The sequence below is a fragment of the Aquarana catesbeiana genome, linkage group LG08 (assembly GCF_042186555.1).
Source record: "Aquarana catesbeiana isolate 2022-GZ linkage group LG08, ASM4218655v1, whole genome shotgun sequence".
Taxonomy (NCBI): domain Eukaryota; kingdom Metazoa; phylum Chordata; class Amphibia; order Anura; family Ranidae; genus Aquarana; species Aquarana catesbeiana.
In genome coordinates this window covers 55,831,762-55,856,911 of record NC_133331.1, presented here as the reverse complement: position 1 = coordinate 55,856,911, position 25,150 = coordinate 55,831,762, and the positions used below count along the sequence as shown (strand labels likewise).

Below are 25,150 nucleotides of genomic sequence, written 5' to 3'. Positions count from 1 at the left end.
CAAGATGGAGGAGGCCTCTTTAAGAGCCCGGCTTACCCTGGATACCCGTTCATCATGATCCCGGACTTGAGTAGCCCCTATCTGCCCAACGGGTCGCTCTCCCCGACGGCTCGGACAGTAAGTGCCTCTTTTATGGCTGCGGCTGCTGCGTGCACTCACTGTGGATACAATGTAGCTTTGTGCTGGCAGCAGCACACTCACCCGCTAGTGATTAGGCTGCAGCTGCTGCTCGTCATGTCTTATTTAAAGGACCACTATACTCCAAAGACAGAAACAAACTGCGCTATAGGCGTTATGTGAAAGAGCCTTAATAACATTCGAAGCATTGGATGCTAAAAGGTTCCCGGTTTGTGCGAGAACGACTGAGATAGCTGACACCAGTGCAGCCTAAAAATTCGAATAGTTTGTCAGGCCTTTTCTGTGGACAGGAAGTCAGCTGTGTGCGTTGGATAATCTGTCTCCCTGCCAGGGCACCTTGCCTCCAAATATCTTCCAAATATATCGCTTTTATTATTCATGTACACTGTCCGCTTATTCAGCAGTGCGACACGAAAAGCAGCACCAACACCTGACCAATCAGAAACGAGAGATCTGTCCCCAAAAGCTTGCAATCTAAAAGGTGCCCACGAATGTTATCAAAGCCTCTTTTGCATAAACATTTTAGAAACCTCACGCCGTTTAGGTATGGTGGCCCTTTACATAGTATTTTGCAACCTGTGTATCCCTGGGTACGCATGGAACCTGTGGTTCCCCCCGGCAGCTAAAGAGACACAGGATGCAAAATTATGTTTTTTTTTTTTTTTTTTTTTCATTGTTTTCAACACACATTTTACTTTAATTTTATCATTTTATTTTTTTACATGTATCTGTTTTATGGCTAGAGTTTGACACAATATTGGTTTCTTTTGTTTTTTTTTTTTTCTTTTCCTCTTTTTTTTTCTATTTAACTTAATTTTCTTCTTCTTTCTGGGGCTGTCATTGGTTTGTTTGTTTACTTTTATGTTCTGCTTCTCGCCTCAGTTAAGTCAGGATGGCAACTTTTTTTAATTTTTATTTGCTCTTTCTATGTCAGTGCATCAGGGTCGGGGGGAGAAAATAAAAGTGGCATTGCTCCCTGCTGTATGGAATTTGTTTTTTGATGCTTATATACCCCTCCCTCCCCAAAAGTATAAATAATCCTATTGTTCAGCGGGACATGGGCACTGCTTGTGCCGTCACCACCGCCCCTAAACAAAGATTCATACTCCGGTTCAAAGTAAAAAAAAGAAAAAGAAAAAAAAAAAAAAAGAGATGTTTGATTTCTCAGAGTGGTTTTAAAAGCTGTGACTGTTGCTGGTGGAACGTCTCAACTGTCAAGGTCTGTGAGTCTGTATGGATGGGGCTTGCCTTCACTTAACACACGTGCTGTTGTATGTATAATGTGTATTTTTCTTATATGAGAAATAAATCGAATATGTGTGTGTATGTGAAAAGAAATTGTTATATTTATATGTGAACACATTATATATAGATATATGTATAGATATGTACATATCTATATATATATCTATATATATAGATATATAGATATATATCTATATATATATCTACAAAAAATAATAATACAAATAAATGTGTGTATGTATATGTGTATATATATATGTATGTATGTGTATATATATATATATATATATATATATATATATATATATATATATATATAAAATATAAATAACAGCTGGCAGTTGATGACCCTAGAAGTTTTTTTTTTTTGGCTAGTTTTCTGTAAGTTATTTTGACCTGCATTTGCCATAGGGAATTGGCAGGGCCCTAATACATTTTCCAACTCAATGGCTGAATTGATATAGTCTTCAACATCATGTCCATGTTGCTAAAAAAAAAAAAAAAAAAAAATTAACAGGTCGAAAAACTGACAACGCAAATAAAATACCATTTTTTTGCTGTGAAGCCTTTCAGTTTTATATAAAAAAAAAAATAGAGTTGCAAAGCACGCCTGTGCGATTTTGAACAACGTGCGTTGGTCCTGGCAGTTTGTGAAGAGTATCAATATTCATTTTTGCTGTTTGTTAAAAGCAAGTTGCCAGGGGGTGTCTTGTTGCTGTAGAATTCTGTGCTCGTTTGTGTGAAAATAATCTTTTTTTTTGCCAGAACAATGCATGAATTTGGACGCCTGTCTTGAGAGCTAAGCTATTACCTGTCGCAATTTTTTTTTTTTTTTTGTTATTAATGAGAAAGGTAGCTTTTGTTTGCTTTATATCACTGTTAGCTGATCACGTGTAGTTGTTGACAGAATTAAACAGATGATTATTTTTCCAGTTGCAACAGTTGAGTTGATTCTAAGGCGATACGTTGTGTATATTACTATATTTTTGTAAAAAAATTGTACAGTTTATTTGGTTTGTTTTATTTACTGAAACGTTAAGCAGCCTTTGAATCTCTATCTAACATGATCTAGATAGAAACATTGATTCTTTTTTTTTTTTTTTTTTTTACCGTTTCTGTAAGCAAAGTGGAAAATTATTGGGTATCATTGTGACAGGTCTGCATGAATAATACATTATATAAGGAGACCCAACATAAATTGCTCGGCTCACAAAGCCTTAGAGAATTGAGGTGCCGTCCGCTGTTTTTGCCTCATGTTAATACGCAGAGCAAGGGGGGGGGGGGGGGGTGATATGATTCAGTTATTGTGATTTTTTAATTTTTTTTGCCGCGGCCGTAGCTAAATTCCTGACCCAAAAATCAGCTTGTCTGACTTTGCAGGTGTAGCATAGCCCAAGAATGATTCAGAAATTTTTTTGGTGGGAGGTGAAGTCGTCCTGTGTGCTTTGTGTCTTAAGTCTCTTTTTTTGGTTATAACTTAATAGCTGAATGCCCGCTACTTTCTTCAGTCTTGTTCACCTTTGTCATGCGTATTTGGCAGAGAAAGGGCCAGAATAATAGGAGGCTGTTTTGCATCCTTTTTTTTTTGTCCGAGCTCTTTTTCCTTCATTAACTCTAGAAAAAAAAAAAAAAGAAAAAGAAAAAAAAAAAAAATGACAACAAAAGGATTTGACACACTTTAGCGCTTGGCCGCCCTAGGACCAGGAACTGGATCTTAAGGGGTTACAGCACTTGCGGTTTGTCTCTTAGACCTCCCTGGGATGGAGTAGTTTAACCCATTAGCCTCGGGGCTCTCTCGCTCAGCGAAGTGTTTTTTAAACACTTCTAAATGTGTGTGAAATCGGCACCCCCCCTTCTCCTAATGCGACGTGACATTACTGTCATTACACAGCTCATTACATTTTAAATAGAGAACAATCTTATGTTTATCACCGGGTAATAAGAACAGGTGTCCCTCAACCCTCGCGGTTTCCTTCCACTAAAAAAAAAAATTGCATTCTTTTTGTGTGTGTGGGGTGGGGAGGCGGAAGGGTGGGTTTGAAGAGCTTTGAGTATAGCTGTTCATTTTTCCCTATTTTTTGTTGCAGTTTTTTGGACAGCCGGTGAAAAAATTCATCCCAAGATATTTTTATCTTGTCCGCATCCTTTTTTTTTTCTAGTTGGATTAGATGTGATACTATGTTACACTTGAGGCCTTTAAATTTGTCATCACTGTTGACCTTTTGGTATAAGCCCTAATAAAAATACAGGGATTCACGCCTACTTTAAAATTGTACATGTGCAAAAAGTCAGATCAACCCCCCCTTCATATATTGCAATGGAACAAATGCTCATAACAATTCATATTAAATAATATATCGTATAACTTATAATAGTATTGTGACTACATGCTGTGTGCATTAAATATTTTGATGTATTCTCTACTAAGCTTTTTATATTGAAACAGTTTAACATCTCTGTAATGTGCAATATACCTTGTATGATGTAGGGTTCATACATGCTAAGTACAGCTCGAGTTTGTATATCCTAAAGCAGCAGTATCTGTGTATAGGAATTATAGGAATGCATTGATGTTGGTGCAAGCTTTTGTTGTTTGTTCTCTCTCATCTGTGTGCAATATATGTTTATACTATATGTAATATGTATATTCTGGAGCTCCAGGGCATTTGGTGAATGGACTGCTGATACTGCCTTCCTTTTCACACATATATATATATCTATATATCTATATATAGATATATAGAGATAGATAGATAGATAGATAGATAGATAGATAGATAGATAGATAGATAGATAGATAGATAGATAGATAGATATCTATCTAATATATATATATATGTGTGTGTGTGTGTGTGTGTGTGTGTGTGTGTATGTATGTATATATATAGATAGATATAGATCTATAGATATATATATATATATATATAAAATTAAAAAAAATAAAAATATAAAATTATATATATGTTGTGTGTGTGTGTGTGTGTATGTATGTATGTATGTATGTGTGTGTGTATATATATATATATATATATCTATATATATCTAGATATATATCTAGATATATATCTAGATATATATCTAGATATATATAGATATATCTATATATATCTAGATATTTATATATAGATATATCTATATATATATCTCTTTTTAATAATTTTATTCTTTTATTCTTCTTTTTAAATAATTATTTATTTATATGAGAAGGATCATGCACAAGGGCTTGTTGTATACTTTTACATATTAGCTTGGGTAATACTACATATTTTTATTTTTATATTGTTCACAAAGAAATCGATCTGTATAGATCTGCCTAGCTTAGGATATGGTGGACACCTGTCAGCAGCTATTAGTAATGTTATTTCAGTCTTTAGATCCATGGAATAGCTGTACATTCATTGCTGCTACTTTAAATTATACACAATGCTGACATAACTCAATGAATGGAGCAAGGATATTCAGCGACTGTGTGCTGTAGATTTGTCACAGAGAATCCTCAGCTAAATGATAGGTCCTCTTTCTTCATCTCATTGCCATCAGGCCCTTTCGTTTTCATCTTGCAGCAGGTCTCAGAGGTGTAGCGTGGGACCCCCCACCCAGAACACTGGTGATTTTAATTACATCAATGCTGTTTATGCGACTTAGCGCTCTTCAGTTGGTGGTCAGTAGATACAGGAAGTGCAACGTTCCTGGCAGTTTGTCTTGAAATATTAAATTGCAATTGGCCATTATAAAATGACTCCTTGGGTCTGGAGGCATTACCTCCTCTTGGAATTTGCAAGCGTGTGCCTTAAGGTTGGTAGGTTGATGGATACCCATTGGCTGATTGTAGTTTGTAACACCGGTATTTTAGTGTGGGGTTCACCTGTTCTTCAGCATGCAGAGGTCTTAGGTCCTAGGAGTGGTAATTGTTGGCGTGGCCATGCTAAATTAATCCTTTGGGTCTGGAGGCATAACCTCCTCCTGGCATTTGTAAGCTTGTGCCTTAAGGTTGGTAGCTTGATGGATACCCATTCGTTGATTGTCATTTGCAACACGGGTATTTTAGTGTGGTGTTCATCTCTTCTTCAGTATGAAGAGGACCTAGGATGAATCTAGGTTGATGGATACCCATTGGCTGATTGTCATTTGCAACACCAGTATTTTAGTGTGGGGTTCATCTGTTATTCAGCATGGAGAGGTCCTAAGAATTGTAATTGTTGGTGTGGCCATTCTAAACCAACCCTTTGGGTCTGCAGGTATTACCCCCTGTTGGCATTTGTAACCTTGCACCTTAAGGTTGGTAGGTTGATGGATACCCATTGTTTGATTATCCATTTGCAACACCTGTGTTTTAGAGTAGGGTTCATCTTTTCTTCAGTATGGAGAGGACCTAGGATGGATAAAATTGATAGAAGTTGTATAGGAGTATGGGAATGTATAGGAGGTGTAAGTGTCTGAATGAGGGCCTACAATTAGAAAACCATGTCCCACGCCTCAAAGTGCCTGATGGATTTACGAGCAGCCTTGTGATCAGATTAGGAAAGGCCAGCTGCTGGTCTGTATGTTGGTGTGCAACATATTGCCAGGCCTGTTGCCAGCTGTCTCCTGCTTATGTGGAAGTTGTATTATGGGCAGATGTGGGGTGACCTGTATTTAACAAATGTTCTGTTCTATTGGGCGACCCAGGCTAAAAGATCACCAAAGTGTCGGCACAACCAGTTTACAGGCCTCTAGAGTTTGGGAAGCATCTCATTTCAGCTTGCCCAGCATAGGACTGCTAGTTCTTCAATGTTGTCAAAAAAACTAAAAAAATTCTAATTCTGGTATGAGCAAATAATATCTAAATACAAGAGTCATGTGTATTCTTTCTTAAATCTCGGTGTGCTTTGTGTATTTCTTCCATATCTGTGCAGTAATCCAGTGTAAGACTTTTCCTGACCTGCTCTCTCGCCTTGTGCAGAGTGACTGGTCTTGTCTCCACCTCCTCCTGTAGTTTTCTACAGCTGGCAGTGGGTGGAGCCTGTTGGGCCCCTTTCACAGCTCTGCTTTCTGTACAGGCTATGTACAGCACAGTGCTGATGTCACTGCTACTTTTACAAGATAATATCCGGGTTTGTGAAGGCATTTGGTGCACACAGAAAGAATATTGAGGAATATATATATATATATATATATATATATATATATATATATATATATATATTGTTTTTGTAGTTTATAGTATAGTTCCAGTTTTGTAGAAATCTTGGAGAAAGATTGGATCATTTGAGATGTATTTTCTGCATTTGTCCCCAATTTGGAAGACTTCTCCTTACTTCCTATTTGAGTGACTGGTGCCACCAAGACAGGAAGTCAGGTACATTTTCCCCAAAAGGTAGACAGAGAGCAGTTAGCCCCTGACAAAGATCTTAAGCTTCCCCTTGGTAATCTAAACTAGAAATTTTTGGCTACACTTTAATGGCTTTAAAGGTTTGGGATCATTTGCACTTGGCTCTGGGCTTTTTTGGTGTAGATAATTTGGTCCTCTGAACATCAGCACCAGCATTTTTTGTGGCTTGTGGTTAAGGGTTACGTTTCGGGGTTGAGTTCAGGTTTTGGGTTAGCGGTTGAGCTCAGGTTAACAGGAACGTATTTAGTATTTCTTTTTGGGTGTGAAAATAGCAAATGCGGTAAAAACGCCGATGCCAAATACGCAAGGTGACGAAAATCGGACCATTTTTTTAAGTGTCAAATGTTCTTAACGCCAAAAACAGATGCTTCATTTTAAAGAAGTAAAATAAGAAAATGTAGCGAGCGTATCATTGCATTGTATTTAACGGTTGAAGCGGGGCAATTGCCTATCTATCTGTCATGACCGATCAACTTTCCCCGCACCATATACATTTTGCCTTATAAAAGTTTACGGTGTTGAACCTGTCTTTGTGAAATCCAGGCCGTCTATGGTAACCTGTAATTGAGGTGCATTTGCGGATGGGATGGTTAATTTTACAAGTCGCGCCTTAATAGGTCTGCTGCAAAACCATGGCCCCGGGGGTTTCTGCCGGGAGAGCGACACAGTCCGTAAATCCTGGGGGTTTATTTGCAGCCTATAACTGAGGATACCTGACGCCACGCTGGTCCTCCGATGTGCAGGAGGTGGCTCGAGTTTCTTTCAGTAATTACGAGCAGTTTATCTCGATGCTAAAAACGACACACGTCTGGGTATAAAAGGCACCTTTGTGCTAAATGCTTATTAAATGTTTCATTCCTGTAGATGGCTTGTGCCGAGGAAGTGTCAACAAATAATGACGTTTCCCGAGAAAATTGCCATGATATTAATGTCAGCAGTCGGCTTCTAAAAATGAATATGGAAAGGAAATCCGAGGAGTGAATTGTGTGGTAGTGGTAAATATCCCTAGCTGCGACATTAAAACATTTGTGCTACAAATTGCTACATTGTGTGTATCTTAGTCTAGGACAGTCTTTCTCAACTGGGGTTCCTCCAAAGGTTGCAAGGGGTTCCTTGAACAGTAAGCAATTTCTCACTTTCAGATAGGTAAAAAGATCACCAATGTCATTATTTACTTATCTAAAAGGGGGCATTCTTCCAATTGGCCACCAATGTAAGGAGCATTCTTCCATCTGATCACCAACATAAGGAGCATTCTTCTCACTGGTCACCAATGTAAGGAGCATTCTTCTCACTGGTCACCAATGTAAGGGGAATTCTTCCCACTGATCACCAATGTAAAGAGCATTTTTCCCAATGACCACCAATGTAAGGATCATTCGAACCATCTATGGGCAGGCTGGTTGTACCAAAGCAGATCCATCGATCAGCTTGGGTACAATCAGCATGTCAGATTTTTTACATGCAATTATTGCCAGCAGTTTTTAGCAACCCATGGTTGCAGGAAAGAAAATCTCATAATCTATGGCCTGCCTAAAGAGCACTCTTTCATTCGAACACCAATGTAAGGAACATTCTTCCAATGACCTCCAATGTAAGAAGCATTCTTCCAATTAACCACTAATGTAAGGAGCACTGACAACCAATATATGGATTATTCTTCCAATTGGAAACCAATGTAAGAAGCATTCTTTCCACTGACCACCAATGTAAAGAGCATTTTCCAATTGGCCACCAGTGTAAGAAGCATTCTTCTAATTGGCCACCAGTGTAAGGAGCATTCTTCCAATTGGCCACCAGTGTAAGGAGCATTCTTCCAATTGGTCACCAATGTAAGGAGCATTCTTCCAATTGGCCACCAATGTAAGGATTATTCTTCCAATTGGCCTGCAATGTAAGAAGCATTCTTCTCACATGTCACCAATGTAAGGAGCATTCTTCCAATTGGCCACCAATGTAAGGAGCATTATTCAAATTGTCCACCAATATAAGCATCATTCTTCCCACTGACCAGCATTGTAGTAGGGTCCTTCTCCAAACCGACTCCCCCAATGACCACCAATATAACGGCATCCTTCTCTCACTGATCATCAATCCCAGGGGGCTGTTGTCCATTGACCATCAGTGGGAAGGGGTATCTCACTGACCAGCATAAGGTGTCACCATATTGACCACTAATGTAAATACAATGTATTATTTTATTACAACTTACTGGGCATGTTAATGTACAGTGAACTATAGATACAGTGAATAGTAGCAGGTGTTGAAACGTGGTATTTCTCCAAAATGAGTGGAGATATGTTTTTTGAGGCTTGATGAGGGTACGTTCAGATTGAATGAGATGAGTGGAACATGCATCTAGTTGTAGATAAGGCCTTCGTGTGACCTGGTTGTGAGAGAGACTTCTTAATGCAAAAGAGATTCAATAATTGTTAGGCAGGCCAACCATGGGCATCAGAATATAGTTTGATTGTCAGACAGAATCCAACCACTTAGAACCCTGATCATACAAAATGATGTCAAAGAGGAGGAATGGGAGGCACTGGAGTTGCCCCGAAAAGCCATCCTCTTCTATTATGAAATCAGCACGAGTTCTTTCTTGGTTGGGCTCTCTGGCCATAATTTAAACATGTGGACCGAAGGTACCTATGCTACCACTTTGCAGCCATATGCCCATAGGTCTGCTTTTGGGAAAGAGCGATTTGAAATCAAACACTTTGCCTAAGGCCACCATTGCCAGAAAAAGTGATTGGTGGAATGGGAATTTTTGGTAAGATGAATTATCTTTTCTGTTGTGTACCGAATAAGGCTAGGGTACTTTTAATTTTCCCCTGCAGAGCCTCACTAGGGACCCCATAGATGCTGTGGTTTCTCAGAGTTAATATTGGTGGGTGGATGTTGTTTCTCCCCGTACCCGGGTTTTTGGGGTAACTCCAGTGGTGTTCTGTGGTGGGTGTGATCACAAGGTATGGTGCCTTCTGTTCAACTCCAGCCGTACTTTGGGGTAGATTTACTAAAGGCAAAGAGATTGTGCAGTTGCACCTATTTTCTTTAGTAAATGTAAATGTGGTGAAGCTTTAATTTGTAAAGAATACACATTTAGGTGCAAGGAAAATAGTAAAAAAAGCATTGTTGCTTGCACAGGATTGGATGATGGAAATCAGCAGAGCTTTATCACATTTACTAAGCTCTATATCCTGAATTCTCGGCAAAATCGCGCAACTTTGAAGTCGCACAAGTGTGAAAGGGGCCTAAATGTTTTTTGAAGGTTTGGGGAAATGAAAAGTCTTATTTTTGTCAAGTCATGACGACAAATGATTTCCTTCTATAGTGGAAGAACGACTGACAGCCCTCCATTCGGCTGTAGAAGGCATCATCAAATAAAAATATGGTGATAAAGTGTACCCGTCACAATGACCCTGCCATTGATGGCTACTTTATCAAAGCATTATTAAACCCAAGAGCAAACATTTATTATATTGCAGCTTACCAATTCTTAGATGTAATTTGTTCTATATTTTAGGCTTTTTTTTCTTTATTTTCACCTGGATGGGTCTGCATCGTTGGTGTCAGTGGGAGGAATGGTCCCCCATTGTTAGTATCAGTGGGAGAAATAGTGCCCCATCATTGGTGTCAGTGAGAGGAATGCCATCCCGTCATTGGTGTCAGTGGGAAGAATAGTGCCCCATTGTTGGTACCAGTTTGAAAAATAGGGCCCCATCATTAACATCAGTCGATGGAGTGGTGCTCCAATGGTCAGATAAAGGTGAGAGGTGAGCAAAGGACCGTAACTGATCTATGGGCTGCAGTTTGGAAATTTCAGACTTAGAAGAGAAAAGAAGGGTGTCCCCTAAATGGACTTTAAAGGCACTAGTATATTGAATAGAAAAAGTGTAATTTATTAAACAAAGACATAATAAAAACAGAGTACATTGGAATGATTACGGTACAAAATCACCACAAAGATTGACTGTAAGCTTCTCTTAATTCACCCGACACGTTTCAGAGTATCAATATCTCGTTCTTCAGGGGTGTTGTGAGGAGGTCAATCATATATGTATATTGTGGAGATATCACAGGTGAAGCATTCCAATAAAGCTATTTAAAAACAAAAAAACATAGACGAAACTGTCTCCAAAGATTGCCAGTTTACAGTAAATGGTCTTCACAGCATGCATTGATGTTGCATCAAAAAGAATGGAATTTTGAATAAAGCTGGGCTACCATAGGGAACATTGGACAGCTTATAACACTGAAGCCAATGGAGGGCGTTGCCCTGTATCAAGTGGGAGCAAGTTATTGATGCAGAGATAGTATAAAACTATACAGCTGGATTGTACTTCCTAAGTAACAGACCACCGCATGGAGACACGTCCTGGCATCCAAACCCTCAGGTCTTCACACCTTCACATTGATACTCTGAAAGGCATTGGATGAATTACGAGAAACTTACAGTCAATCTCTGTGGTGATTTTGTACCGTAATCATTCCAATGTACTCTGTTTTTATTATGTCTATCTTTGTTTAATAAATTACACTTTTTCTATTCAATATACTAGTGCCTATAAAGTCCATTTAGGGGACACCCTCCTTTTGTCTAGTCAGTTTGGATGTGGCACCCCATTGGGACACTTCCACTGATAAATAACTTTTTTCAGATTTAGAAGGTTATTTGAGGCCATTATGGCATATTCAGGAATTTACATTCGTTGCATTAAAAATGCTTTTAATTATTTTGTTGGATTGCTATGCAGGGCAGAAATATACTCACCTACCTCCATCCTGCACTTCCTTGCTGGGTGGAGAGTGAGCGGTAACTGATGAGAGACACTCTTCAGCTTTTCCATGAGGGACCATTATGTAGCAGTGACAATGATCCTGGCGCCACTTGAGTTGTCACCAGTAACAGGGTCAGTAGTGTGACATGTCCCTTTAAGTGTATGTAAAACCTAAGAATGAACTTCTCTTACAAGAGAAGCAGGGTGGATTTGATTTAAATCACAATTTAAATCATGATTTAAATCACTAGTAAAAATGCTCGATTTAAATCATCATTTTTAAAGAGCAACTGTCATCTCTGTCCCGCAGCAGCTCCTCCTCTGACCCGCTGTTGACTCACCGACAGTCTCATTCACTTTAATGGGACGGCTGGTGATGTGGCAGTGACACAACAAGGTGAGGGACGTGGCGGCAGCAGGTGAGTGGATGCCCAATAACAGGAGCTGCCATGATGGATCTGAAATGACAGGTGCTCTTTAAATGTAAGGACTTATTCTTGCTGGTAGTTAGAATCTTTAATATTTGCAAACAAAATGAAGGTCTCCTATTTAGAATAATAAGCTGTCAGGTTAGTAAAACAGCGATATCAGAACTGATTCCATCATACAGTTTGTGGTGTCCATAGATTTGCAAAACAATGGGATAAAAGAATATCCCTGAACTTTGGTTTATCTTGTGGTTATTGTGACATTGTGTGAATGCATCAATGCAGTGCATGTTCTCAGCTTACAGAGCTTGGATTCATTGAATGAGTTTACCAAAAATGTAAATATTGCAGAATATACAGCCTCATGCTACATAACTAAGCTCCATTTCATGCTGAATAAACTACATTATTAATGCATCTTAAAACAGAAAACTATCTTTAGATACAGTTTTACTCCAAAAGCATTTTATTAAGATAAATTTGATAAAAATAAAAAAAAATCGATTTCAAATAAAAAAAATCAGATTAAAAAAAAAAATTAAATCATTGATTTATATACATCCTGAAGAGACGTCACGTGTGCTGCTCAGATTCCCAAAAGCCCAGTCACCCTCCAGAACGACTGGGTGCCAAATCCAGGATGGGGCTCTTCCTAACACCTGGAAACCAAGTGAAAAATGAGCTGGAGACACTCAATTAAAAATTCAATAACAGGCAACTTTATTCATCCAGACAAACAAACAAGTAGACCCCTCCTAGAACCTCCTTTTTTTGGTGCATTTGACCAACAATGCTGAGCTTAATCTCTTAATTGCTCCCTTTTGGTCTGCTAACTATACCGTTGAAAGTGCTTTATTATATTTTATCTGTTCAATAAATGCAAAGATTCTTGCTGAATGTCCCAGAAATCTTTTCAGCTGATTACTTTATGTGCTGCACACTTATCAGTTCTCTCCCCTTGCCTCTATGTTATTGAGAACAGAAGAGAGGGAGATGTTCTGTAGCCCTCTCCTAGGGTGACAATGCTGCTTCTCCATAGATACAATACAGTGAATTGTATGAGTGACTCTAGGATAGGAAGCATGTTACTGGCAGGATCGCCAGATGAAAGTAAGGGGACAAACATTTTTAGAAAAGAAAACAAATGCAACCACGAAGTCTAAGGCCTGCTGAGTGGCAGTATATTACGTTTTTGTTTTTGGGTTTACGTACCCTTTAATTTTGTGCTGTGCTAGCAGTAGATGGTTCCCAGACCCAAGGAATTGGTGCCCACAGTTACACTACACCACAAACTCACTCATCCATGTCTTTATGGACCTTGCTTTGTGCACTGGTGAGCAGTCATGCTGGAAAAGGAAGGGGCCATCTCCAAACTGTTCCCACAAAGTTTGGAGCATAAAATTGTCCAAAATGTCTTGGTATGCTGACACCTTAAGAGTTCCCTTCACTGGAACTAAGGGGCCAAACCCAACCCCTGAAAGACAACTCCACACCATAATCCCCCCTCCACCAAATGATTTGGACCAGTGCACAAAGCAAGGTCCATAAAGACATGGATGAGTGAGTTTGGGGTGGAGGAACTTGACTGGCCTGCACAGAGTCCTGATCTCAAAGCAATAGAACACCTTTGGGATGAATTAGAGCAACATCAGTGCCTGACCTCACAAATGCACTTCTGGAAGAATGATCAAACATTCCCATAGACACACTCCTAAACCTTGTGGACAGCCTTCCCAGAAGAGTTGAAGCTGTTATAGCTGTAAAGGGTGGGCCAACTCAATATTGAACCCTACAGACTAAGACTGGGATGCCATTAAAGTTCATGTACGTGTAAAGGCAGGCGTCCCAATACTTTTGGGAATATAGTGTATGTCTAAACACCTTTAGCGGCTAGCACATGGCTACATATTACTACAATGAAGGCAGACCCATGCAGGGGTTTTAATAGGTTTAATTGGTACGAGGTTCACCTCGGGCATGGACTGCCACACAGAGTAATGTGCACTGTAAGAAAGAAAAGGAAAAAAAAAACTGTCAGTGAGCAAACAGTAAATCACTTGCATATTTGTGTAGTGATTCAAATGGAGCAGAGACCTCTCCCATCTGAACATGTGGTGAATGCAATGTCAATGACTTGCAGATGCAAAGCCTAGATAGACTTGTGTTTAAGAGGCTGGATACACAAAGAAGGGCTTAATGAGAGTTTATGTAGGAGACGACACGTTGTCTACCCAATGGAAGCTTATGATTTGTTAGATGGGTCCAGTTAGTCGGGTGACGGGAATCTGGGTCCGAAGATAGGCGAGGTGTTGGCTCTGGGAAATACAATTTACATTTGTACGGTAATGATATCACTTGTAAATGATAACATCTGTTGAAAGAGTTGTAATGTCATCAATCATTCATATAAGGAGTGCAGTGCTATGTGACAGATTACACAAACTCAGGAGGTTTACTGTAGAAGAAGAGTTGGAAAGTTTTACTGTAGAACCTTGAAGTGTATTAGAGGTCAGTCTGCTTGGGCAATGGTCTTGCGTCTACAGCAGGGGTTTCCGAACTTTCTAAACAAAGGGCCAATTTACTGGCATGGGTGTCAGTGGAAGGAATAGTGTCCCATCCTTGGTTTCAGTGAAATCAGTAGTGTCCCATTGTTGGTGTCAGTGGAGGAAATAGTGCCCCATCGTTGGTGTTAGTGAACTGAATAGTGTCCTATTGTTGGTGCCAGTGAGAGAAATAGTGCCAGATCGCTGGTGTCAGTGAAATAAATAGTGTCCCATCATTGGTGTCAGTGAAATAAATAGTATCCCATCGTTGCTGAAAGTGGGAGGGATAGTTCCCTATTGTTGGTGTCAGTGGAATAGTGTCCCATCGTTGGTGTCAGTGAAATGAATAGTGTCCCATCGTTGGTGTCAGTGAAATGAATAGTGTCCCATCGTTGGGTCAGTGAAATGAATAGTGTCCCGTTGCTGCCATAAGTGGGAGGGATAGTTCCCCATCGTTGGTGTCAGTGGAAGGAATAGTGCCCAATCGTTGCTGTTGGTGAGGGAAATAATGTTCCAATGTTTCTATCAGTGGAAGAAAGTATGCCCCATCATTCATGTCAGTGGAATAGTGCCCCATCATTGGTGCCAGTGGGAGGAATAGTGCCCCCTCATTAGTATCAGTGGGAGGCTTTGTGCCCCATCATTGGTATCAGTGAGAGGAATAGTGCCCCATCATTGGTGCCAGTGGGAGGAATATTGCCCCATCATTGGTATCAGTGGGAGGAATAGTGCCCCATCATTGGTATCAGTGGGAGGAATAGTGCCCCATTATTGGTGTCAGTGGGAGGAATAGTGCCTCACTGTTGGTGTCAGTGGGAGGAATGGTGCCTCACTGTTGGTGTCAGAGGAAAGAATGATGGTTCCTTGTTGGTGTCAGTAGGAGGAATAATGCCCTGTCAATGAGAGATATAGTGCCCCAAGGGCCGGATAAAGGCAAGCAAAGGGTCACAGTTTGGAGACGACTGGTACACAGTGAGCTCCTAATTCCACTTGGTTGGTCACCATCAAAGACAAAATTGTTAGAAAGTATGCTCAAGTTCCAATCACTGCTTTAAGTGGTGTTCTCTATTCCTTTTGGATTGCGACCATTCCTGTCCAGAGGTTCCATGGCCACTCTTGATACTTGAGGGCTGTCAAATTGTGCATGTACCTTTGGTAGTGGTAACCCCGCAATGTTGATTTGTGGCTTCAGCATGTACAGATGATAGGGGGGCATCGAGTTAAGGTCTTCAGCGGCAGCGCTGTAGGACAAAAGTGTTCACACTTACCTCTGTAGTGGTGCAGAGTTCAAATCATGACGTACTTCCACAACTTCTCTCTACCAGTGGAAATCCCTATAAATATCTGGGCTTTCATGGTTCGAAGCTTGCAACTCAAGACCACTGACTTTAAATATACTACTGGGAGTCAAAGCAAAACTAACATATATGATTTAAACATCATTTTTATTACAAAATATAACCTTAAAAAGTAAAACATATGACTATTGTGAGGTTTAGGCAATGTCAATAACAATGAATAATGTATAATTTTCAATGATGTCCACGGTCCATTCCAGTAGGTCAATAGGTCTATGCATTTCACGGGATCCACCGCTTCATCAGAACCAATAATATTTGTTTTGGGATTAAGGATTTGCACACAATACAGGAAAAATAAAAAATAAAGGGGCGATAAAGTAACAGCAAGGGTGTATATGTCCATAATTGCGCCCATCGGCCCATGGGAAGGACCTCCAGTTCTATGAGACCCAACAAACGCTCCATGATAGGCACTGAGTCTAAACACTGTACCAGATAGCAGATGATTGCACAATGTATCCCGAGGGTCCTGAAGCAGTCACGGTGCGTCCATTAAGGGCGCACGGGCGCCGCCCCCTCTCACCAGCCACCCCCCCCATGACTAATGGATAGATTCATGCATTACATGATTCTATTTATGGCCACCGCTGCCACCCCCTATTCAGGCGTTCCGCCCCTTTTTGGATGCCGGGCGCCTGAATTACAACGGCGGGGGTGTATTTTTGAAGCACCTGATTAAAGCCATAGGCTCTAATAGGCTTCAAAAAAGGTGAACTCGGGGCGCAAAGCATTGCGCTCGCAGTCCACCCAGGTGTGTTAGAAAAGTCTAACACTGAACCGCCTCTCCACCAATCAGGTAGTGCGGGTCTGATACCCGTCACCTGATTGGCTGAAAGGACAGGCGCTGCGATTGGACACCTATCAGGAGGAGGGGAGGAGACGCATGGAGGACACAGCTCGCCGCTGCAAGGTCTCACCGCTCGCTGCCATCACCGCTGCCTGACCCGCCACCGAGTTAGGGTAAGTGCCAGGCAGACGGCGAGCGGGGGGGGGGTGTCACAGTGGCAACTTTTGATGGGCACAGTAGCGGCCTATTTGATGGGGCACAGTGGCTGCATTTGATGGGCACAGTGGCTGCATTTGATGGGCACAGTGGCTGCATTTGATGGGCACATTGGCTGCATTTGATGGGCACAGTGGCGGCATTTGATGGCACAGTGGCTGCATTTGATTGCACAGTGTCTGCGTTTGATGGGCACAGTAGCTGTGTTTGGGCACAGTGGCTGCGTTTATGGGCACAGTGGGTGTAATTGATGGGCACAGTGGCTGCATTTGATGGGCACAGTGTACAATTGATGGGTTTTTTTTATTAGAATTTTTCAATTTGTTTGCGCCCCCTCAACAATTTTGAGCACCAACCGCCACTGTCCTGAAGTAAAATATGCTAAGAGAACGGTGATGTCCCAAGGATGCTTCCTTATAGACATGAAGAGAAACCGTTTAGCGCCAGTATTTTAGGAGCCTGTTTTGAAATTGTCCAAAGAAGGTGGTAGGGATATAACAATGGGCAGAAAGTGGAATTGTTGGAATTTGGAAATAATTGGTGTTGTCCAACAGTATACATGAATAGGGATTTGATTACTTAATGGTATGTACTAAAGATTGCGACAGATAATTGGCTGAGGTATGTGGTATCAAATGACATCAAGAAGAACATCTCTCCCCCGTTGTGATTTTTACTCCAGATCTGGGATAAATCTTTATAAATCCTGGTCTTTTTTCAGCCTCTTCTTGGGTGACTCGGTCTTAGACCTGTCAGTGAAGGTAAAACTTGAATATCAAGGGCACATCATACAATTATTGTTTGTGTTTTTTAAGGACTAACGGGACTGATTTCTAAAAAAGTTTAGATGGCAAGCTTAGAAATTGAGGAGTTGTGGCCAATTGCAATAATATGTTCACACTCTTCTTTATAACGCTCTCCTTTTCTTAAATGCAAGATATCATGGGTCACCTTGGAGTTCCCTGAACCGTTTGAAAACAGTCAATGAGACACCTTGTAACTCATAGATGGTCCTACAAAATCCATTTGTGACCACTATCACGACAATGCTTTATATTAGCATATTGATCCCATTTTAAAAATGATATAGGCCAACGTTTTAGGTTCCTCTGACAAACGCCAGTCAAGTGGTCTTGGTGGTCAATTGTGGTGTAATAAAAGAATGCCAGTGAAATGTGAGTAGCAGCTATACATGGCCACTAATGAATTAATTATTGCTTGAATTCTGGATTTGTGTGTGACACATTGATTAAAGCTTATGTCAACAATGAGATGAATTGTAAATTTTGCCTAAAAAGAAATAAAAAATGATCCTGAATTCATGTTAGATGAAATGTCTCTTGGTGAATGAAGGGAAATGTGTAGCATTGTGTAAACTGGAGGTCTTTGAAATTCTTACCAGATTACCTTGAATTAATTTTATCAGAGATGTATTTCATAGCAGGCATCTTTTTTGATGTAATTTTGCAAACTTTGATGTCAGACTAAATCATGATAAATGCGGTACATTTTTGGATCCACATTCATAAAGAACTCTAGCAATCAGATGTAAAAAACATGGCTGTCAAAATTACTATCCTTGTGTTTAAACTGTCATTGTGGATAAGCGGATTGATTAAAAAAATAAAAAATGTTGAAACCTGAAACATGGTGGGGGTACCTTTTTATCAGTAAGCAGCTATGGCTCTACCTGTGATGGATAGTACGGAAATAAAGTATACAGCAGGGTTTTCAACCAGGATATCATGGAACCCTAAGGTTCCTCCAGAGGTTTCTAGGAGTTCCTTGAGCAATGAGCATTTTACAGATTACAGATATAGTAATTTGTAGCAGTTTTAATGACCACATATGTAAGGAGCATTCTTCCTACTGACCTTCACACTAATGTATCATGAGTTGTAGATATAATGCTTTTTAGCAGGGGTTCCCTGAGACCTGAAAGGTATTTCAAGGGTTCCTCTATGCTTGAAAAGGTTGAGAAAGGCTGGAGCTGGCTTTGTTCTCAGGGGCACAATCATGGTAGCAGAGAAAGGGGCCCAAAGGTGTTTAGTAGGGTTGAAGTCAAGGCTCTATGAAGGCCACTCGAGTTCCTCCACACCAAACCATGTCTTTATGGAGTTGGCTTTGTATACAGGGGCACAGATCATGGTAGAACAGAAAGAAGCCCAAAGGTGTTTAGTAGGGTTGAGGTCAGGGTTTTGTGTAGGCCATTTTAGTTCCTTCACACCAAACCATGTTTTTATGGAGCTGGCTTTGTTCTCAGGGGCACAGTCATCATATAACAGAAAAGGCCCCAAAAGTGTTTAGCAAGGTAGAGGTTAGGGCTTTGTGTAGGCCACTTGAGTTCCCCCACACCGAGCTGTATCTTTATGGAGCTGGCTTTGTACATAAGGGCACAGTTATGGTAGAACAGAAATGTTACCACAAGGTTGCAAGAGCATAACTGTCTAAAATGTCTTTGTATTTTGTAGTATTATCAGTACCCTTTACTGGAGACACTTGAACTCCATCATTTGAAGGAGCTGGGTCCACGTACCTTTTTGACTCTTAAGTGTAGTATTAAATAAAGCAGGGGTCTCCAAACTTTCCAAACAAAGGGGCAGTTTACTGTCCTTCAAACTTTAGGAGGGGCGGGGTGGGGGGGTGGGGGGGCACGGATTGTGGCCAATGGGAGGATTAGTGCCCCATTGTTGATATCAATGGGAGAAATAGTGCTCCATCATTGGTATCAATAGGAGGAATAGTGTGCCATAGTTGGTATCAGTGAGAGGACTAGTGCCCCATTGTCAGTGGCAGTGGCAGGAACTATGCCCCACTGTTGCTGACAGAAGGGGGAATAATGCCCCAAGCGTGAGATTAAAGCATTTGGTTCTGCAGTTTAAAGACAACTGAAATAAAGGAATAAAACTAACAACACTGATGTTACTATTGGTTGTCATGAGGTTTTTATTGGTGCACTACTTAGACTCCCACTCCTTTTGAGTATATTCATGCTTTTATTACCATTTTTTGGAAGAGATAAGGGAGGAGGACATAAGATTAAATCTGAGTTTGGTTAATGTTTAAGGTTAGGGTCAAGTTACGTGGTAAAGGTAAAGTCGGGGTTAGGAAAGAATGTATTCCAGTTACTATAACGTTTTAGTGTTAGAGAATTATTTTAGTGGTTAGGTTAGCTTTGATGACCGAGGTGACAACTCAAGGCTCAAGATTTGGAAGACAGAGCGTTGTCACCCTATAACAGGAAGCGCCCAAATAAGGACCTTCATGCAGGGTCACCGGGGATTATTTAATCGAAAGTGTTGAATACTTTTGAAAGTTTTTTATGATAAATATATATATAAAATATATATACTCTTTCAATGTAACATTTTCAAGGCCAACCTGTTGGGCGATTTATTGACCCACCGAGCGCCGTGTATAACGGAAAAGAGTTACGACAAGGAAAGCTTTTGTTTTCTAGATAGATTTAATTCAGTCATTTTTACTACTTCATAAAACCGGCATCTGGCCTTGGGCAGCTGAGCGACGGCCCCGCGGAGAATCCCCACCTGCGTTTTCTTCCGGGGGCCCCAAGCTCTTCACCCGCCCTGGGAGTGTTGAGTCGGGGGCCCCTGTGCGAGAAAACAGCGCTGGTTAATGATTAGCCAGGCGGGAGGAAAAGCGACACTTTGTGTCACATTTGGCGATAGAGTTGTGTATACAAGGCCAGCGCGGTGAGATGCTGGCTAGGCCCAGACCCTGTTTATTTAGTGTGTGTCGATTTCCTCGGCCTCGCTGCCGTCACATTGTTGTTTATCTCTCTGGCCTCAGTTCTGCAGTGATCGAGTTGCTTTGGAAAGCATGTCACAAGGCCAAGTACAATTATTCCTGTTTGCTTCGCCTGCTTTCGTTTTTAGACCCTGGAAAAAAAAAAAAAAAAAAAACTCTTCAAGATGCAATGTTTCAAAGGAAAACATATAATGTATTCTCCATGAGTTGTTATAGTAACGTTTGCCCGAAAAGTCATTTTTCATTTTCGCGGAACTGCTCATTTGTTTTTCCCTGTCTGTATTTTCTATGAGGGGTTTGTAGGTTCCACTAGCGCATGATCCCTTGACAAGCGGCTGCTGAGATAAAATCAATTAGCCACTTACTTTACTACTAAGGGTGTGAATTCTTTCTGTTTGCTCAGTGAGTAACAGTAAGGGCCCATTTACAATTCCTGTACGTTTACATTAACACACATGTGTTAATGAGAGTTGTGTCACCTATTAATAGTAATTAATTTTGAATTGGCTGCCAACACACGGCGCACCACAAGGCACAGTATTACGTTACCGAGCATTGTGGTGCAGGGTAATGCATGTGCTTTGAAGTGGCAGTGCCTTAGTGTATTTTCGGATGAGTGTTACTGAAACGTGTGTCTCTTGACGAGGTGTATGCAGAAGGTCTGTGTAAGAGATCTATAAAGGAGGTCTGTGGAGAAGATCTATGGAGGAGGTCTATAGAGGAGGTCTATGCAGAAGGTCTACAGAGGGGGTCTATGGAGATGTTCTATGGAGGAGATCTATGGAGGGGCTATGGAGGAGATATATGGAAGTCGTTTATGGAGTATGTCTAAAGTGGGGATTTATGGAATAGATATATGGAGAGGGTCTATGGAGGAGGTCCATGGAGGGGGTGTATGAAGGAGAACTATGGAGGCGGACTATAAAGGAGATCTAAAGAAAAGTTCTATGGAGGAGGTCTATGCAGAAGATCTATGGAGGAGGTTTATGGAAGAGGTCTACAGAGGAGGTCTGTAGAGAAGGTCTATGGAGGGGGTCCATGGAGGGGGTCTATGAAGGAGTTCTATAGAGCGGATCTACGGACAAGGTCTATGGAGGGGATTCATTGGACAAGGTCTACAGAGGGAGGGGATTTATGAAGGAGGTCTGTGGAGGGGGTCTACAGAGGGGATCTAGGAGGAGGTCTATTAAGGGGATCTATGGAGGTGGTCTACAGAGGGGATCTACAGAAGAGCTTTCTGGAGGGAACCTATGGAAGAGATGTATGGAAGGGATCTATGGGCCAGACCTACAGAGCAAGTCCATGGAGTAGATCTATAGAGGAGGCCTTCCAAATATGGGAATCTTTAGGTCCTGAGTAGATACCTGGTGCCTTATTCACCATATGTGCTGTGTCATTGTACTATATGCATTTTCTATAGATTATCATTGTCAATAAAACATCTGTCTGTGTATATTGCTAGGACCCCATTCATCGGAACTGTTATCTGTCCCATTGCTGAGAACGATGTGTGGTTAATGAATTAGTGGGATGTGACAGCGCGGCGATGGCTGTGATGCCTAATAATGGGGTCTGGAAGATCTCACGGGCTCTGCTTACCGTCTTCATTTCAGTTGTACTCATATCGTCTCATTTGCTGACCTAACCTGATTTCCCGGGAGCATCTGGAACGTGCCACCCGCCACTTAACCAAATTGTACGTTTTGTCCCTAATTTTGGCAGCGCTCGTTCTCAATATAAAAGCGAAAAGTTGACTTTGATGGGAAAATTCCCTGTCAAGTGGATTGCATAGGTTTTTATTCTCCTGCTTCTGCCCTGTAGATCCAGGCACAGGCTGTTGCACTAACTGGCTTAGAAAGTGGGAGTTCTGAGGGGGAGGGGCTGCCTGCTGTAGTCAACCGGCCAGTTCTAGTGTTGCTGTCAGGGGAAAAAAAATGGAAAAAGCCATCAGCCAATCAGATGAGAAGGAAATGTACTCTGGCGGCATTGTTGTGCTTGTCTTGCCACTTTCTTAGTGCTTTGCTGCATCTATTTGTACTGAAACTGCTTGAACTATACAGCTATAAAGTGGAGCTGTTTGAAAATTAACTGTGGTTGCCAGACAACAGTTTTACCTTTACTATGGCTTCAAGGCAGGAAAAGATATGCTTTTGCCATGGTTGCTAGATAACATATATGTTTGCCATTGATGCAAGACAAGGTATGCTTTTGCCATGGTTAAACACAAAGTATACCTTTGCCGTGGTTGCTAGACAAAGTTTTTCTTGCCACGGTTGCTAGACAAGGTATTTCTTGCCATGGTTGCTAGACAAGGTATTTCTTGCCATGGTTGCAAGATAAAGTATACCCTTGCCATGGTTGCTAGACAAGGTTTTCCTTTTTTTTATTGCTGCAAGGCAAGGCATGCCATTGCCATGGTTTCAAGACAAAGCATACTTTTGCTATTGTTGCAAGACAATGTATGCTCCTGCCTTGGGTTCAAGACAAAGGTATACCTTTACCATGGTTTCTCTTTTCCATTATTGCAAGACAAGTTATACGTTTGCCATGCATGTTTTTGCCATGGTTGCAAGGAAAGTTTCACCTTTTTAGAGGGTATTAATGTCATCCAGACATGCATGTTTATTCACAGAACCCATCACTTACTGTCCCAAAGGCACCCTGTTATTGGTACAGGACCTGAGGGGATATCTCTACCTTTGGACAGAGCAAAAAATAAAATAAAAGTCTGAGAGAAGTTCTAACCCCTGCTAACAAGGTATACCTTTGCCATAGTTGCAAGATATGATGAACCTTTTCTATAGCTGCAAGGCAAGGTTTACCTGTTCATGGTTGCAAGACAGGTATTCTATTATCATGGATGCAAGACAGAATATTTCTCATGATAATAGAAGACTCTATCAGAAAGGCCTAGGCTGTCTGAGTGTCAAAGAGGTGCCACATCCCAATGGATACTGAAACAAAGAAGAAAAATTGGATGGGACTTTGGAGGCACCAAAGGGCACTTTGAATTTGATCAATGGTATTGTATTAAAATAATTTTATTGATACAAACATATTAAATTCATATAAAATTGAAGCATGATGCATACAACAAAGTAAGCAATACATGTCAAGTTGAAGAATTGCACATGATATCATTCCTCAAAAAACGACTGCAACACAACAATATCCCTACGCGTTTCAACTGAAACAGTCTTCTTCAGGGAGTTCTTTGTTGAGGAGTACATTGAACACTAAAAGACAAATGTCAATCAGAGACACATTCTGCAAAATCATGTTCAAATATATACATCAAACATTGAAAATATGAGTATATCTTACACAATGTAAGTGGAAGGATCATATATGGACACCATTTCCAGCTCCAAGAGAATCAAGAGGCCATTCAAGAGAAGTTTCCTAATGTATAATGGAGATGGAATCAGTATCTCATATATAACCGCACCCCAGTAAGGGGGCGCGGAACCCAAAATTGGTAGAAAGTTGCACATAAAGTATCAAAATGTACAGCTAAGTTTTTTGAAGAAATACTTATTAGTCTACAAGGGTCTAGTAAGACCCAAAACGTGAGGCCCAAACTTTTACAGAGCAGAGTGGAAAAAACACCCAGTTAGTGAGTCTCCATAACTGGACCCATGGTGTTTTTTCCACTCTGCTCTGTAAAAGTTTGGGCCTCACGTTTTGGGTCTTAGTAGCCTCCCTGGCGGTTTTCCCGAGTGTGGCTCGGGGTTAAAATTCAGGACCATTAGCGGTAACCCCGAGCCACACTCGGGATTACATCGCAGGATCCTGGTGTGGCTTTACTTACCTTGTCCCCGGGATCCTGCGATGTCCCCCCGCTGTGTCCGTGGGCTCCGTCCTCCTCCGAAGCCTCTCCGTGCCAGGCTCCGTTCCCTGCGAGCGTCGCGACGCACGGGGGCGGAGCCTGGCGGCAAATTCAAAAAATTGTCAAAATCATAACACATACAGTACTGTAATCTTACAGATTACAGTACTGTATGAAATAATTTCACATCCCTTTTGTCCCCAGTGCTTTGCCCAGTGCCCTGCATGCAGTTTTATGTTATATATACTGTTCTTTCTGCCTGGAAACTGGAGATTGTCCATAGCAACCAAAAAGTGTCCCTTTACGTCAAAAGTGGCTTTAGACCAGCTAGAAAACAGCGATAGTAAATTAGAACACTTGCAGAATTGGACGATAGTGAATCGTGGGGAAATGTATTTTATTTATTTATTTATTAATTATTTATTTTTATTTATTATATTATAATTTATGTTTTTGTGTTTCAAATTTTATCATACCCGGGATGTCTACTAGACTCTTGTTTGGACAGATTTAAGTGTGTTATTGTTAAGAATTACAGACCTACAATATAAAACGCCAAATTTCCATGCAAAATAATTGTACCGCTTTCAGCACCTAAAATCCGAAATAATCATACCGCCAGGGAGGCTAGACCCTTGAAGAACAATAAGTAAGTATTTCTTCCAAAAAACCAAGCTGTACATTTT

At 40.8% G+C, this 25,150-nt stretch overlaps 1 protein-coding gene across 1 annotated transcript in view; it reads left to right on the top strand.

Moving 5' to 3' along the window:
- Positions 1 to 25,150, top strand: part of TCF7L2 (transcription factor 7 like 2) — a gene marked incomplete in the record, with an annotated part of 292,196 nt that overhangs the window by 2,568 nt on the left and 264,478 nt on the right. Inside the window, 1 exon segment of the mRNA XM_073595873.1 lies at positions 1 to 117. Coding sequence (XP_073451974.1) covers positions 1 to 117 — 117 coding nt within the window.